This window comes from Thalassophryne amazonica, chromosome 3, assembly GCF_902500255.1.
Source record: "Thalassophryne amazonica chromosome 3, fThaAma1.1, whole genome shotgun sequence".
NCBI lineage: Eukaryota > Metazoa > Chordata > Actinopteri > Batrachoidiformes > Batrachoididae > Thalassophryne > Thalassophryne amazonica.
The window spans coordinates 17,103,034-17,119,082 of NC_047105.1; the positions used below are offsets into that span (position 1 = coordinate 17,103,034).

Consider the following 16,049-nt stretch of genomic DNA (forward strand, 5'->3'; position numbering starts at 1 on the left):
ATTTACTGAAATGAGTTGAAAGCAAACTTTGTATATAACGCTGACAACAAATCTTAGATTGCGGTTGCCATTCTGTGATTTTTGCTGAATTTTTGGTTCCAAATAACTTTCTGCTTGGAATTGACCACAACCTTCACTATAACATGCTCAGGCAGTGATTAATCATTAAAAATATGTCATCCTGCAATCAAATGTAATGTTGGGATATGCAGTCATCATCCTGGGTATTCTGAGCAGTCTGATTTTACCTGAGCTCAGCTGACGTGACTCTTAATCTGGGAATATATGAACATAAGAGAACAGTGCTGTCCTTATTGTCCCCAAATTCAGTGTGCAGTAACATTACTAACATCAAAACCGTCCTTTGTTCTTTAGCACTGCATGGGCCGGGTACCTCCAGACAGGCAGCATGAGTTCGAAAGTGGGGAACACTGCTCTGACCCGTCGCAACTACAGACTGGCTTCAGACACAGACAAACCCAAAGTAGCAGGTATGGCCTGGAATGACAATAGTGACGATGTATTGTTTGCAGCTCTTGTTTATCATACTTTGAATTGTGGCAGTTTTGCTCAGCATGTGCACATCCGATTTCAAGGTGATCATGTTGCTAGTCTGAACAGTCAAAAGTGGCGTGAAATCAATTTTCCGCATCCATTTCAAGCATCATTCATATGTAGCCTGAAATACATTTTTGCAAATCCGTTTTCGTCTGAAAGCTCAGATCAGAGTCTGGGTGTGTTTTGTGAGTTTTCATGCCCATGTGCCATGCATAGCTCATGGGGAGATCTTCATGTGGTGGAGGCTACGCTGAGAAATGTACACTCCCCCTACCATGTATAGTCACTCAGTGCTGCTTCAATCTCTCCCTGCTGCGGTTAGTTTTCACCGCACTCCTATAACATCTGTCACCGCTGATTCCAAAAGAAAACAAAAAGTCTGACATGAAATCTGTTTACAAGTATGTGCTATCACATTGAGCGAGATGGATTGGACAGATTTCCTTCAAACGTGGTGGGAATATTACTTGGATAGATTTCTAGAGGTGATTTGATTTTGGGATAGTTTTGTCAAACGTCAAGGAAAACATGGTCCGAAAAATGCTTTTTTTTTTGTATATCTTAACAACCAAGAAGCCAAAATAGATTAACTAAAACATATATTGATCAGCAAACTATTTGTGATTGATTGTTAATATTGTACATTAATATTGTGATGTGTTGCACATGCAGGGTATGCATCAGCCTTCTGATGCTTTTCATCATTATCATTTCCTTTCTTCCTCTGTCAGGTATTGTGAATGAGAAGTTGCTAAGTGACTACCTGTACCATGTATTTCCTTCTACCAAGCAAGGTCCTGCACTAGCGTCCCTCAGGTAGGAAGCAAAATTGTCAGTAACGTGTAGTGTAACCACACCACAGTAGAGTTTTTTATGGTATTCAGCAATGGTGACAACTTTAGTTATTTTGCTACAGTAACTTGCCTTTTACATTATATATAAAAATTAAATTTTGCTGAACACCATTATAAAATTCATCAGAGGTGTGGTTACATAAAATGCAAAAGTAGTGCAGCAGATAAGTGAATATTTACTGAGGGATCCTTCAAATGTTGATGCAAGCACCAAATTTGGCACACATACTCCTTAGACACTACTCTTTTAAAAATGCTGGGTATCCACGTGAACTTTCAATAGGCGGCCAAGAAGGAGTCAATTGAAGTATTACACAGGGGTCAAAATTTAAAAATGCTCCATTCATATTGAAAGGTATTAGATATTATTTGTCTGATCTTAAAGATTCCCAAAAGGTGTAGTTTGGACTATCTGTGAATGAATGTTCCGGAGTTATGGGGTAAAAACAGCAAGAATAGTGACAAAGGTCAATTTCAATTTGTACAGGGGTCAAAAGTTAAAGTTGCTCCAATTTTGGTAAAAAGTGATGTAAATTATTAGTTGGGTGAATACGGTTTTAAAAAGGAATAGTTTGCATCATGTATCATGCTTAGTTATCATGTTACAGGGTAGCATATGTCACATGTAGTAGAATCCAATGGATGCTGATATTGTTTAACCTTTACTTTGCAAACCAAGCATGCAACACAGTCAAAACTATTCCATTTATTAATCCTATTAGCTCAACCAGTAATTTGCACCACTTTTTTTACCAAAATTGGAGCAACTTTAACTTTTGACCCCTATACAAACTGAAATTGACCTTTCTCAGTGCTCTTGCTGTTTTTACCCCATAAATCCAGACCATTCATTCACAGATAGTCCAAACTATACATTTTGGAATCTTTATGATCAGACAAATAATATGGAATACCTTTCAATATGATTGGAGCATTTTTAAATTTTGACCCCTGTGTAATACTTCAATTGACTCCTTCTTGGCCGCCTATTGAAAGTTCACGTGGGTACCCGGCATTTTTAAAAGAGTAATGTCTAAGGAGTATGTATGCCAAATTTGGTGCTTGCATCACCATTTGAAGCATTTTTTTTTCAGTTATCCGCTGCACTAAAGTATTTCTGTTAATTGAATATGGAAAAATGTATACCTGTATCTCACAGTTATCTATCAGTGTACATTTGACACACATTCACGTATTATCAGTGCTCTTTTTAAAGGTATTAGTTGTATTTATTAAACATGCATTACACATGAACTCAATTTATTGTTTCACATTAAAACAAAAGGTTTTTAAAATGGAAAAAAAAAAGCATATTAATCCTAAGTAAAACCTGAGTCTCGGAACTGGCTGGTCTTAATTTTCTTTGTAACACTTCATTAATGTTTAAGGCGGTTGTACAGCATTCCAAAGTTTGGCAGCCACAGTCTCCTTTTAAAATTTTTTTAGTCAGATTTAGCAAAACAGATCTATCATAGCGGTATCAAGTTTGATATTTTGAAACAGAAAATTGATTTTCACTATAAATGTTCATAACGTCTTTTGGTTTGAGCTGCTGAGGTCTTAAGTTACTATTATAGGTTAATAGCTTGGTTGTGAATGCTAAAATTCTAACTCTGTGCATATACAGACTTGTGTATTTGTGTGTACTCTGAATTAGAGTCATGTTAAAATTATCTCAAGGCCCTGGCTCCTTTCCTTCACCCGAGCAGGCTCATGTTACCTCTACCAGCAGTTCTATTGATAGATGCATTCATGAACACATTGAACAGTAGTTAGTCTTAAGTCACTGTATTATATGGATTTATTTTGTTGAAATCAATAATTTCTTTAAATGAATAGGGGTGTTCAAAATAAATTTCTATATTAAACTGAATGTCTGTAGTAATTGGATGGACTGCCTTTATATAGCCCTTTTTATTTATTGCTCCCGGTGTGTGAGCGCCTTGTATGGCAGCACCCTCACATCGGGGTGAATGTGAGGCATTATTGTAAAGCGCTTATATATGTGTCATATATACACATATGCACACCGTTGTCAGCATGGTGTTATGCAAGGTGGTAGACTGAGCATTGGGAGCCACATGGAGATTAAGGTGCTTGCTCAAAAGCCTGAGTGGGATTCTCTGTAACTTTTAAAAAGTAAGATTTGATTGTGAATCCACAACTAGTGATGCCTGCATTGCAGATAAGTTAATTTTGTTTATTTAGATAGCACCAAAACATATGAAGTCACCTTAAACTGTACTGTAGGTCAAGATGTCCCATCAGATCTCAGAAGTTAACCACAGTGGGCTCTGATTAATACTTGGATGGCAGTCCTCTTGAGAAGACCAGAGGCTGTGTGTTTCTCCAGTTAAAACTGGAGTTGTGTCAGGAATGGCATCTGGTTTAAAACTTATGCCAAATCCCCATCCGGGTCTGTATTGCATCCACTGTGGTGACCATGAACAAAACAGGGTAAATGAAAGACAAACAACAACAGTCAAAAACCTCAAGCAGACTCCATTCAGTGGGATGGCCATCTCCTTTAGCTGTTCTTTCAAAACAGTAGATGATATATAAAATATTTACAACCCCAATTCCAGTGAAGTTGGGACGTTGAGTAAAATGTAAATAAAACAGAATACAATGATTTGCAAATCATCTTCAACCTATATTCAATTGTATACACCACAAAGACAAGATATTTAATGTTCAAACTGATAAATGTTGATGTTTTTGTGAAAATATTTTCTCATTTTGAAATGGATGCCTGCAACACATTTCAAAAAAGTTGGGACAGGGCAACAAAAGACTGGGAAAGTTGATGAATGTTATAATATAATCAGAAGATTCAGAGAATCTGGAGAACGTTCTACACGTAAGCAGCAAGGCCGAAAGCCAACACTGAATGCCTGTGACCTTTGATCCCTCAAGCGGCACTGCATTAACAACCAATATCATTGTGTAAAGGATCTTACCGCATGGGTTCAGGAACACTTCAGAAAACCATTGTCAGTTAACACAGTTTGTCGCTACATCGACAAGTGCAAGTTAAAACTCCACCATGCAAAGTGAAAGCCATACATCACAACATCCAGAAATGCCGCCGCCTTCTCTGTTCTTTCAAAACAGTAGATGATATATAAAATATTTACAACCCCAATTCCAATGAAGTTGGGACGTTGTGTAAAATGTGAATAAAAACAGAATATACAATGATTTGCAAATCCTCTTCAACCTATATTCAATTGAATACACCACAAAGACAAGATATTTAATGTTCAAACTGATAAACTTTATTGTTTTTGTGCAAATATTTGCTCATTTTGAAATGCATGCCTGCAACACGTTTCAAAAAACCTTGGACAGTGGTATGTTTACCACTGTGTTTCATCACCTTTCCTTCTAACAACACTCAATAAGTGTTTGGGAACTGAAACACTAATTGTTGAAGCTTTGTAGGTGGAATTCTTTACCATTCCTGCTTTGATGTATGACTTCAGTTGTTCAACAGTCTGGGGTCTCCGTTGTCGTATTTTGCGCTTCATAATGTGCCACGCATTTTCAGTGGGCGACAGGTCTGGACTGCAGACAGGCCAGTCTAGTACCTGCACACTTTTATTACGAAGCCACGCTGTTGTAACATGTGCAGAATGTGGCTTGGCATTGTCTCGCTGAAATAAGCAGGGACATCCTTGAAAGAGATGTTGCTTGGATGGCAGCATGTGTTGCTCCAAAACCTGGATGTAGCTTTCAGCATTGATGGTGCCATCACAGATGTTTAAGTTTCCCATGCCATGGGCACTAACACACCCCCATACCATCACAGATGCTGGCTTTTGAACTTTGCACTGGTAACAGTCTGGATGGTCTTTTTCCTCTTTTGCCCAGAGGACATGACATCCATGATTTCCAAAAACAATTTGAAATGTAGACTCATCAGACCACAGCACACTTTTCCACTTTGCGTCTGTCCATTTCAAATGAGCTCAGGCCCAGAGAAGGCGGCGGCGTTTCTGGATGTTGCTGATGTATGGCTTTCGCTTTGCATGGTAGAGTTTTAACTTGCACTTGTAGATGTAGCGACGAACTGTGTTAACCGACAATGGTTTTCTGAAGTGTTCCTGAGCCCACGCGGTAAGATCCTTTACACAATGATGTCGGTTTTTATGCAGTGCCGCCTGAGGGATTGAAGGTCACCGGCATTCAGTGTTGGGTTCTGGCCTTGCCGTATACGTGTAGAAAGTTCTCCAGATTCTCTGAATCTTCTGATTATATTATGGACCGTAGATGATGGAATCACTAAATTCCTTGCAATTGAATGTTGAGAAACATTGTTCTTAAACTGGGACTATTTTTTTCACGCAGTTGTTCACAAAATGTTGATCCCCGCCCCATCTTTGCTTGTGAACAGATGGGCCTTTTGAGGATGCTCCTTTATACCCAGTCATGACACTCACCTGTTTCCAAATAACCTGTTCACCTGTGGAATGTTCCAAACAGGTGTTCTTTGAGCATTCATCAACTTTCCCAGTCTTTTGTTACCCCTGTCCCAGCTTTTTTGAAATGTGTTGCTAACATCCATTTTAAAATGAGCAAATATTTGGACAGAAAAGTCTATCAGTTTGAGCATTAAATATCTTGTCTTTGTGGTGTATTCAAATGAATATAGGTTGAGGAGGATTTGCAAATCATTGTATTATGTTTTTATTTACATTTCACACAACGTCCCAACTTCATTGGAATTGGAGTTGTATATAATATTTGTATTTTAGGGGTGTAACATCATAGAGTTACATATAGCGAAACTGAAGGGTAGAGTTACGCCTGACCGTGTGCTGTCAAGTAGCATGCGCTGCCATTACCAAAGATGGCAAAAAAGTTGCACAGTTCAGTGCTACAAGTGACACGGTGTGATGACGCTGTCATGTTTTCACACAGAAAATATCACCCAGAATGCTGTATTTATGTGCCTGCATCGAGTGTTGTAACCGCTGGAAACCAGGGATTAGGATATTGCAACCAGTTGTGTTATACTCCGTGTGAATTTTACTTAAATGCATGTATGCATTCACTCTCTTTAATCCCTCAGTCAACTCCAAAGTGTGCAGTGAGCATTATTTTGTGCCAAGCTGGAAATTTAATGTCGTTAGTATCTTGGGACAACGATATCACGAGAATTTATCCATGGATTTATTTACATTGCATGATGCTCTGTGCTGTGTTTAGCGATGATAGAGTTGCGAGTGTGTGTTTATTCAGTGTTATGCCCGGGTGTTATGATCCCGAAGCCCCGCTATTTTATTTACAGTCCGTGTTGTAGTGATTGCTTTCGGTAATTCCGCATTCACTCAACACGCACACTGTATTGTACATCTGGGTACTTTGTGTCCTTTTTGCCCTCTTTCGTAATGGCAACCCTGCCCCCATTTAGGCACAGCAGGGTTATGTTAGCAGTATAGGGGGTACGCACTCTAGCTTCTCTATATCCACCTCTGTGTGTAGCATCTACCTCCCTCATGGTTTGGTATGAATCATAGTTTAAATCACTCTGCACTCCTGTCAGGTTTCATTATATAAAATCAAAAAGATGGAATAATATCACTTGAAATGTTCAAGACATTTCTTGAGGATCTAGTTTCCACATCCTGCACATTCTGCCTGACATTTTTACATTGCATTTGCACTTGTTAGATTTGAGCCTGTGTTTGATCTGTTTTCATGGAACCTTACCATCAAGAGAATCAAGAAAATGTCTGAATAGAAAACAATTTTTTTTTTTTTTTATATATATCGTATACTAATTTGTCTTTTTTTGTTAACCCTTCCATCTTTGTTCCACTTCTGCCTATTTATGTGCAGAAAGCCTCTCGGTTTCCAGGATCTTGGGGCCCACCTGGAAGGATTGCTGTCTGAGGGAGAACCTACTGAGGAGAGCAGAGGTATGAGCCAGTCCACAGTATGTTGTTGGAGAACTGTTTTTAACATTTTCTTCTTAGGCAGAATGTAGCAACAACAAATACATAAAAGAAACATTCCAGCAGTTATTTCATTTTCAGCCTGAAAGCATCTTTAGACCATGGCAGATTCTAGGCTGTGGTGGATTGATTGTGATGCCTCTCATGATTTAGTGAAGCCTCTAGGTCAAAAATAACAGCAGTAGTGGTATTTTGGTATTTTTTTTTCTCTTGACTTTCAGTACTGCTTTCCAATGTTTGTTGTATTTCTGTTTGTCCAGATCAGCCTGTTGAAGGTCGTTTGGGCCCCCAGCCCGTTGTTTTGGATCATACCAGTGGCTTTGAAGGGCTTCTTTTTGTAGATGATGATCTACTCGGGGTATGGTGTTATTCATGATTTATTTCAACCATTCACCCAAGTCCCATAGAAGTGCTGTATTGATTGCATATCCCACAGTTTTCTCTAATTCATCGAATATATACGTATTTTAAGAGCCAGTATTTCTAAGAGTCAGGCAGGTGGTAATTTATGACCCCTTCAGATTTGTCCCAAATTTTTTATGGGGAGATATATGTTAGAAACAAATAAAAATCACATTTTTTTTTTTTTTTATCCTTCATAGAGTCTGCTTTTTTTTTTTTTTTTTTTTCGGGGGTCCTGGAAATTTGGAGTCAAAATGGCAAAATCACAAAATTTAGGTTTTCGAATACTCATACTTTCGAATGTGCCCTGAGTGCGCCAAATTGATTTTCATTTGTGTTAGTCTATCAGGTATGGACTCTCCAAAAACATGAAAATTTTGGCGGCTGACTCAGGCTGCAGACCATAGGGGACGCTGCAAATCGCTATTTTTTGTAATTGTGCTGCAAATCGCTATTTTTTGTAATTGTGCACATTTTCACAGGGGCGGTGTGGCCTGCGCCCTTCATCAGCCAAGGTCTTTTATGCATGTGATGATAGATTAGGACCTCTTACCTATTTACTAGGACCTCTTAAAATTTTGGCGGCTGACTTAGCGTGCACAAGTATAGGGGGCGCCTTTTGCTGCCAAAATGTGAAATAACCACTTTTTCGCACAGTGATTTCCCCATGCGTCCTAAGTCAAAAGTGATGAAATATGGCTCATATTGTCACTCAGCATCTCTAGTTTCAGTGGTAAAGAGATTTTGTGGCTGGTTTTGGTATTGACCCTTTTTGCACGAGTTTTTTTGGGCCACTTCACAAAGAGGCCAAATGTGGTAAATTGGCAACTTCCTCCGATTTTCATGAAACTTGCAGAATTTGGAAAAAGTAAACACTTTCAAATAACCATGTATGTCATGAACCATTTGTCCTATTCTCGTCACATATTTGTATATTTTTCATAAGAACCAAACCTTGTTTATTTTTTTTGCAGTTTAGTTCCTATTTGGTCACCAGGTGGCATCCTACAGCCAGAATGGCTTGCCACACTGCAACTTTCAGAGGCCCCCTTTACTCTGTAATGGAAGCAAATTCTGCAAATTTTGCATCCATTATGTGGACCCCTTTGCATCCCTCAGTGTACTGCCGCGTAAGACGGCATAAACTCTGCGTAGTCGGCATGCTGCATTACGCAACTCTACATAGGCCCGGTGTAAAAGGGGCTTTAGTGAGTCTATTTTGGATGGCTAGCCAATAATGTAAATCCCTACGTCAGTTGGATTTTTACTGGAACCTCGTTGTTGAGCTCTGCAGCGCATAACTGTTAAACCTCTTTTATTCCCATTTCCTTTTTGCTGCACATATAATATTTATTTTTTTCCAGTTCTTCACAATACCGTATTTTTAATTGTACCTCTTAATATTTTTAGGTTATTGGTCACAGCAACTTCAGTTCCATCAGAGCTACAACATGTGTTTATAAAGGTAAATGCTTCCAAAAGAAGTCAAGCAAATTTACCATGTAGTTATACAGTTGTAATTTGTTATTAGAAAATGTAAATGGAGCTTGTGGTGATTGCACAGCATCTTCTCTCTTAAAGGTTTTTGTGTCTTTACAGCAATGCAAGTGTTTTATGCTATCTTTTATTTTGTGATGTGGCTGTGATTTGTTTAATCGAACATAGATGTGATTATTATGTCCATTAAGGCTTTTTCTGATTGTGAGTTTTCATTCTTTCCACAGGGAAATGGGCATATGAGGTGCTAATCTCATCCCAGGGTCTGATGCAAATAGGGTGGTGTACCCTAAACTGTCGCTTCAACCAAGAGGTATGCTAAGTGCGCTCAGAGAGAAAATGTTTGAAAGAGAGTGTCCATATACTGCACTGTTGATCGGGTGGTTTCCTCCAGGATACATGTAGTCTAGGAATTTTTTTGTGGCCCCAATACAGCATTCTCAAAGGGAGTTTGCATCTTTCTAGTATTAATGCTATATTAAGAAGTTCCCGAAAGCCCTTCGTCCCAGCAAATAAAGCCACGAATAATGAGCCACGTATGGATTTGTCAGTGATTAACAAAGAATAATCCACGTATAAATCTGTGACGTATCCGCTATAAAGAAGCCTCTATAAGCCTCTCTCTACCTCGCATGTGCCAGGTATTGGCCTCTAATGAGCCACGACTGACCTGTCATTTGAGCCCTGTCCAGCCTCGAATGGCTTGTGTCACCGCATATGATCCACGTCAAGCCACATATGATCCATGTAGCGCCATGTAACGTGACGTTGGTGCAGGTTTAGGCATGGGTTTTGGCCAACCCTCCAGCCGTCCCACACTTGGTCCCTTTTAAAGTGTGGGTTTTCAATTCACAGCATCCATTCAAGACGTTGTCACATTTTTTTAAACGCAGTCCAAAAAAGATGCTGCTGCACAGTCCCACTGGTCTTCGCAGCCGTGTGTCAGGCTGCAGTTCACCAGTGCTCCAGAGTCATTAAATGCAGCAGTTCTGCATGTTCACTCAGCTCTTTGTGACCAAAAAAGACACCACAATGAGGTGGCTGCTTGAATTATATACACCCACAACTGTGTGGTCCCCCCCAAAAAAAACAAAAAACAAAAACCACAACACAAAATACATCCATAACCATACCAGCTATAACAGAACCATGGGTTCCTGGACAGTCACCTCTGTGCTTCTTTTCGCTGGCTTTATTTCTTCCGTGGCTTACACTCATTTTGACACCTGTGGTCCAGCTTTTAACTTTGTGTTTGTCTGTTATTGTCTGCAAAATTGCTCTTCTGCGCGCTCGCATTCTGCGTAAATGCTTGTCTTGAGTGCGAGTGATTGCACCAGTGCACACACAGTGGCGTTCATCTGATCCATTATAAGATGTTAAATCTATCATAAACACACTTTTATAGCTGCTTATAAGAAGGAACAAACATGCAACTGTTTTACCAAGCTATTACATTATAAACATTACAAATAATTACCTTTTAGGCTGTTCCAAATATGTTCTCCACCTCAGCGCACGAGACAGAGGGGAAAAAAGCTCCAAATGTCCTCAGTGATTCCAGAAGCGATTAGAGGTGTTTTCAACATCCAAACTGACAGAAAATGATCAATCTGCTACAAAGGAAAATAAGTATTTGAACACCCTGCGGTTTTGCAAGTTCTCCCACTTAGAAATCATGGAGGGGTCTGAAATTTTCATCTTAGGTGCATGTCCACTGTGACAGACATAATCTAAAAAAAAAAATCCAGAAATCACAATGTATGATTTTTTTTTTTTTTTTAATAATTTATTTGAATGTTACTGCTGCAAATAAGTATTTGAACACCTACCAACCAGCAAGAATTCTGGCCCACACAGACCTGTTAATTTTTCTTTAAGAAGCCCTCTTATTCTGCACTCTTTACCTGTATTAACTGCACCTGTTTGAACTTGTTACCTGTATAATAGACACCTGTTCACACACTCAATCAATCACACTCCAACCTGTCCACCATAGCCAAGACCAAAGAGCTGTCTAAGGACACCAGGGACAAAACTGTAGACCTGCACAAGGTTGGGATGGACTACAGGACAACAGGCAAGTAGCTTGGTAGAAGACAACAACTGTTATGATTATTTATTAGAAAGTGGAAGAAACACAAGATGACTATCAATCTCCCTCGGTCTGGGACTCCATGCAAGATCTCATTTTGTGGTGTGCGGATGATTCTGAGAAAGCCCAGAACTACACAGGAGGACCTGGTCAATGACCTGAAGAGAGCTGGGACCACAGTCACAAAGATTACATTAGTAACACATGATGCTGTCATGGTTTAAAATCCTGCAGGGCAGCAAGGTCCCCCTGCTCAAGCCAGCACATGTCCAGGCCCGTTTGAAGTTCACCAGTGACCATCTGGATGATCCAAAGGAGGCATGGGAGAAGGTCATGTGGTCAGATGAGACCAAAATAGAGCTTTTTTGAATCAACTCCACTTACCATGTTTAGAGGATGAGAACAACCCCAAGAAAACCATCCCAACCGTGAAGCATGGGGGTGGAAACATCATACTCTGGGGGTGCTCTTCTGCAAAGGGGACAGGACGACTGCACCGTATTGAATGGAGGATGGATGGGGTATTGCGAGATTTTGGCAAAGAACCTCCTTCCCTCAGTAAGAGCATTGAAGATGGGTCATGGCTGGGTCTTCCAGCGTGACAATGACCCCAAACACACAGGGCAACTAAGGAGGGGCTCCGTAAGAAGCATTTCAAGGTCCTGGAGTGGCCTGGCCAGTCTCCAGACCTGAACTCAATAGAAAATCTTTGGAGAGAGCTGAAACTCCAAACCTGAAAGATCTAGAGAAGATGTGTATGGAGGAGTGGACCAAAATCCCTGCTGCACTGTGTGCAAACCTGGTGAAAAACTACAGGAGACATTTGACCTCTGTATTTGCAAACAAAGGCTACTGTACCAAATATTAACATTGATTTTCAGAGGTGTTCAAATACTTATTTGCAGCAGTAACATACAAATAAATTATTATAAAATCATACATTGTGATTTCCGGATTTTTTTTTTTTGTAGATTGTCTCTCACAGTGGACATGCACCTAAGATGAAAATTTCAGACCCCTCCATGATTTCTAAGTGGGAGAACTTGCAAAATCACAGGGTGTTCAAATATTTATTTTCCTCACTATAGTGTCCGGTGCACAAAGCAGGTGGGATTGTAGTGTGCGACAGGGCTGAGCCAAAATAGCCTGTTCTGTCCTCATAGCTGCCAGGTGCTCGGATAATGGGCTTTTAACAGCCTCGTCCTCACTACAGACATGTCTCTAAAATCCTCGTTTGTCCTCGTAGTACCTCACACACAAACTGCCCCACGCTGTTGTTGCTAAATTTTGAAATTAGTGCCATACTCAAAGATGAGCCTTATAAGCCGAATATTCTGCCTCTAGGAGCCACTATTCTCCCTCGATACCAAAAAAAAAACATGCTATGTGGCTCATTATTCATCCTTCTTTATTCGGTGGGACCAGGACTTAAAGCAAATGCAAAATGAATGAGACCAATTTGAAACATATCAGTCCAAATTTTCTTTCATGGTAACAAGTGCTCTCCTTCAAAACGGGTCAGATTTAATGGTGTCTAAATTTTATTTTCGATTTCAACTTGTGTGTCGTACACCTTATCGTACAACACCCACTCATCAATTTCAGTCTGTGAACGGCATCAGTGGTTGTTTGCAACTTGAATATGAACCAGAGGTTGAACGAAGTCACTGTCAGTTCATTCTCAAGTCATCATTCAGCAAGTCCCAAGTTAAGTCTCAAGTCAGCTTGCAGACAATTAGTGGTCATTATGACCTGTGACATGTTTTCTGTGCTTGTGTGATTGTGTTTTCAGGTCTGAATTAATAATAAAAAATGTGGGGGTACAAAGGTAAAACCCCAACCAGGGTGCGAGTCAAACTTAATAAACAATACAGTTGTGAAAATGAAATGTTTGAGCCTGGCTCAGTTCTTTAAGGAGGACGATATGGAATACACCTCTTTGCTGATTCTCAGCACATCCCATTGTTCAATCTTAGCACAACCCCGCACACATAGGTCCCTTTCTTTTTATGGGACTGACCCAAAATGTAGTTGTTTGTATTCCAGGTTTCACCAAAACATTTTACAAATACAGTGAAAAGCCACTATATACGTATTTTACAGTAATCCCAACAATTTAACAGATATACTGAGAAAAGTTGAAATACAGGATATCATTGTACATGCAATACAGTTATCTTTTTGCTTTTGGCCTCTCAGGAGGGTGTGGGTGATACTCCGGACTCATACGCCTACGATGGAAACAGAGTGCGAAAGTGGAATGTGACCACCACTAACTATGGAAAGGTGAAAAACAATACATGCACTTAATTGAAAATGGAGATGGTCTGTATAGTCTATTTTTCATAAACTACTTATTCAATGAGACTTCAGAACACTTTCTTTTCTTGCAGTCATGGGCAGCTGGAGATATTGTCAGCTGTCTGATTGACCTGGATGAGGGAACCATAACATTCTGTTTGTAAGTTATCAAATTGTTGCATCAGTTTTTGACACTAACTTTGTTACAGTGAGATATTTATCCAGTGTGTCTTTATGCTTTCTTGATTTTTTTTTTTCTTTTTCCCAGGAATGGTCAATCTCTGGGCACAGCTTTCACCAACATTAAGATGGGCCCAGGCATAGCTTATTTTCCTGCCATCAGCCTGTCCTTCAAAGAATCTGTGGCTTTCAACTTTGGCAGCAGACCGCTCAGATATCCTTTTCAGTTGAAGACATACAAAGAAATATTTTGTGTTCAGTGTTTTCTTTTGTTGTTTGTACTTTTACATTGTGTTTTCGTGTGTGGAAAGGTGCGAGTATCTGTGGTATGAGGGCTGAGCTCCTGTTCTGCCAGCTTTGCAAGCAATCTCTACATCCATTTGGGAGACAAGTGTCACCCCATTCACCCCATAGAAACTAGAAGAAAGGACTTGTTGTCCCAGTCTGGAACATGGTCACCTGGATTATTATAGTGTTCCATGCCAGGCTTTGGTACTTGCAGAGGTTGTTCTTAACAAGATTCAGAGCCAGCTGCTTGCTGTTCAGCAATGGTAGCAGTCTGGATTCACACCTAAGAAGTAAGCCATCAACCACTTCCTAGTTCTGAGGAAACCTGTTGAACACAAACGTCGGCAGGGGTTCAGTGTAGCTTATGGTGATTATTGCAGAGCATTTAATTTGGGTTGCTGTGGGATCTTAGACGAGTAGTGTGAGTGCTGTGTGAAGTGGGGCCAGAGTCTTTGATGTTTTCCTGGCAAATATTTCTACTCCATTTTACTTTTGACAGTTTTTTCACAAGGAGAACTTTGAGAACACAAAACACTTCTGAATGTTTTCATGGATAAAGAATTTTGTGTTTTCTGACCTCAGCCTGGCTATAGTCCAAGAACATAACTTTCTAATCTTGTTCATGTCATGTGTCATGGACTTTAAAATCCTGACAAATGGTTCAGTTGACTGATGTGTGATTTTCATGATGACATCTATTTACATTTTTCATTATATGCATTAAAATATATATTTCTTACCTACCTATGCAGTCTATGGGGATTTCCAATGTTAGGCTCTCATGGATCCTCTGCTTCTTCCCACTTGTTGTCTGAGTCTGGACGAGTTCTGTTCCTGGTGTCCCTGGGGTTGAGCGGCTCCTCATAGTGGTTTTGCAGTGGTATATGTCTCCAGTGTTTGTCAAGGTGCTTTTTAAAGCTGTTGAGGGTTGGTGCACTCACAACGTGTTCCAGTAGGTTGTTCCAGGTGTTTGTTGAACGGACTGTGAATGCATATTTCCTGATGTTCAGTTTGGGTCTGATATTTTTCAGTTTTAATTTCAATTTTTGTAACATCTATAAAATGCTGAACCAACCTGAGCTGCATAATTGAAGATCTGATATTGGTACTTACTGAGCCTTCCTAAGAGAGGCTTTCACTGCAAAGTCCATTTTTACATTTTGCTTTGAGCAACACACTAATTCAAAGATCCTATTGTTTTACATGTAAGTTGTCGGTAATGCAAAAAGCTCAGTTTGTGATCATGACAGTCTTCCCAAAATGTGCAGTGTTCATCTTTAACCTTTATGTATTCACATACCCTGTGGATGGCTACCTGCCCCTCCAGAATCCTCCAACTGCAGACTTGATGAAAGCACAAAAACTCCTGGGCTACATCAAGAATGTCCTCTCCACTGCTGTAGATACACAGGTACAACAGGTCGCAGGTGGTGCCTTTTAACATTTAAACACAGATTATGAAAAATCGCACACATGACAATTTGTTCATAATTATTACTGGGCATGATTTGTTTTCATATGATCTTTATTTTTTTTTGTAAATTGCTTGTTGTCTTTGTTGACTTCATGCAGCTCTATATTTTGTGTGTGTGTGTGAGAGAGAGTGCAATATAGATAAGCCCAACTGGCAGCCATTAAATCAAAACTGTTTCAGATTAATTGCACTTTTCTGGTTGCAGAAGATAATAACATGGTCTACACAAGAGCTTTATGCACAGCCAGCCTATTCGGTTTCTCCCCAGCCTTTGGATAGTTTTAACAGATTTTTATTTCTGCTTCCTGCAGGGATAAAAATCAGACTTAATTATATTTGCGTCTTCAAGGGATGTGTTTTTTTTTTTCCCTCCATTCAAAGTCTGTTGCAATGAACAGTTGTGCTTTGTGTTGCACGTCTTTGTTTTTCTATTCAAAGATAAC

General features: G+C 39.7%; 1 protein-coding gene across 3 annotated transcripts in view; it reads left to right on the forward strand.

Moving 5' to 3' along the window:
* LOC117506386 (E3 ubiquitin-protein ligase RNF123) overlaps positions 1-16,049 on the forward strand; it is a 382,695-nt gene that overhangs the window by 2,509 nt on the left and 364,137 nt on the right. For all 3 annotated transcript variants that reach the window (XM_034165893.1, XM_034165894.1, XM_034165895.1), the window contains exons 2-11: positions 376-491; positions 1,290-1,374; positions 7,257-7,336; positions 7,633-7,730; positions 9,185-9,239; positions 9,499-9,584; positions 13,563-13,649; positions 13,757-13,824; positions 13,933-14,058; positions 15,429-15,543. In XM_034165893.1, coding sequence (XP_034021784.1) covers positions 410-491; positions 1,290-1,374; positions 7,257-7,336; positions 7,633-7,730; positions 9,185-9,239; positions 9,499-9,584; positions 13,563-13,649; positions 13,757-13,824; positions 13,933-14,058; positions 15,429-15,543 — 882 coding nt within the window. In that variant the 5' untranslated portion in view covers positions 376-409. The remainder of the gene's footprint in view (positions 1-375; positions 492-1,289; positions 1,375-7,256; positions 7,337-7,632; positions 7,731-9,184; positions 9,240-9,498; positions 9,585-13,562; positions 13,650-13,756; positions 13,825-13,932; positions 14,059-15,428; positions 15,544-16,049) is intronic.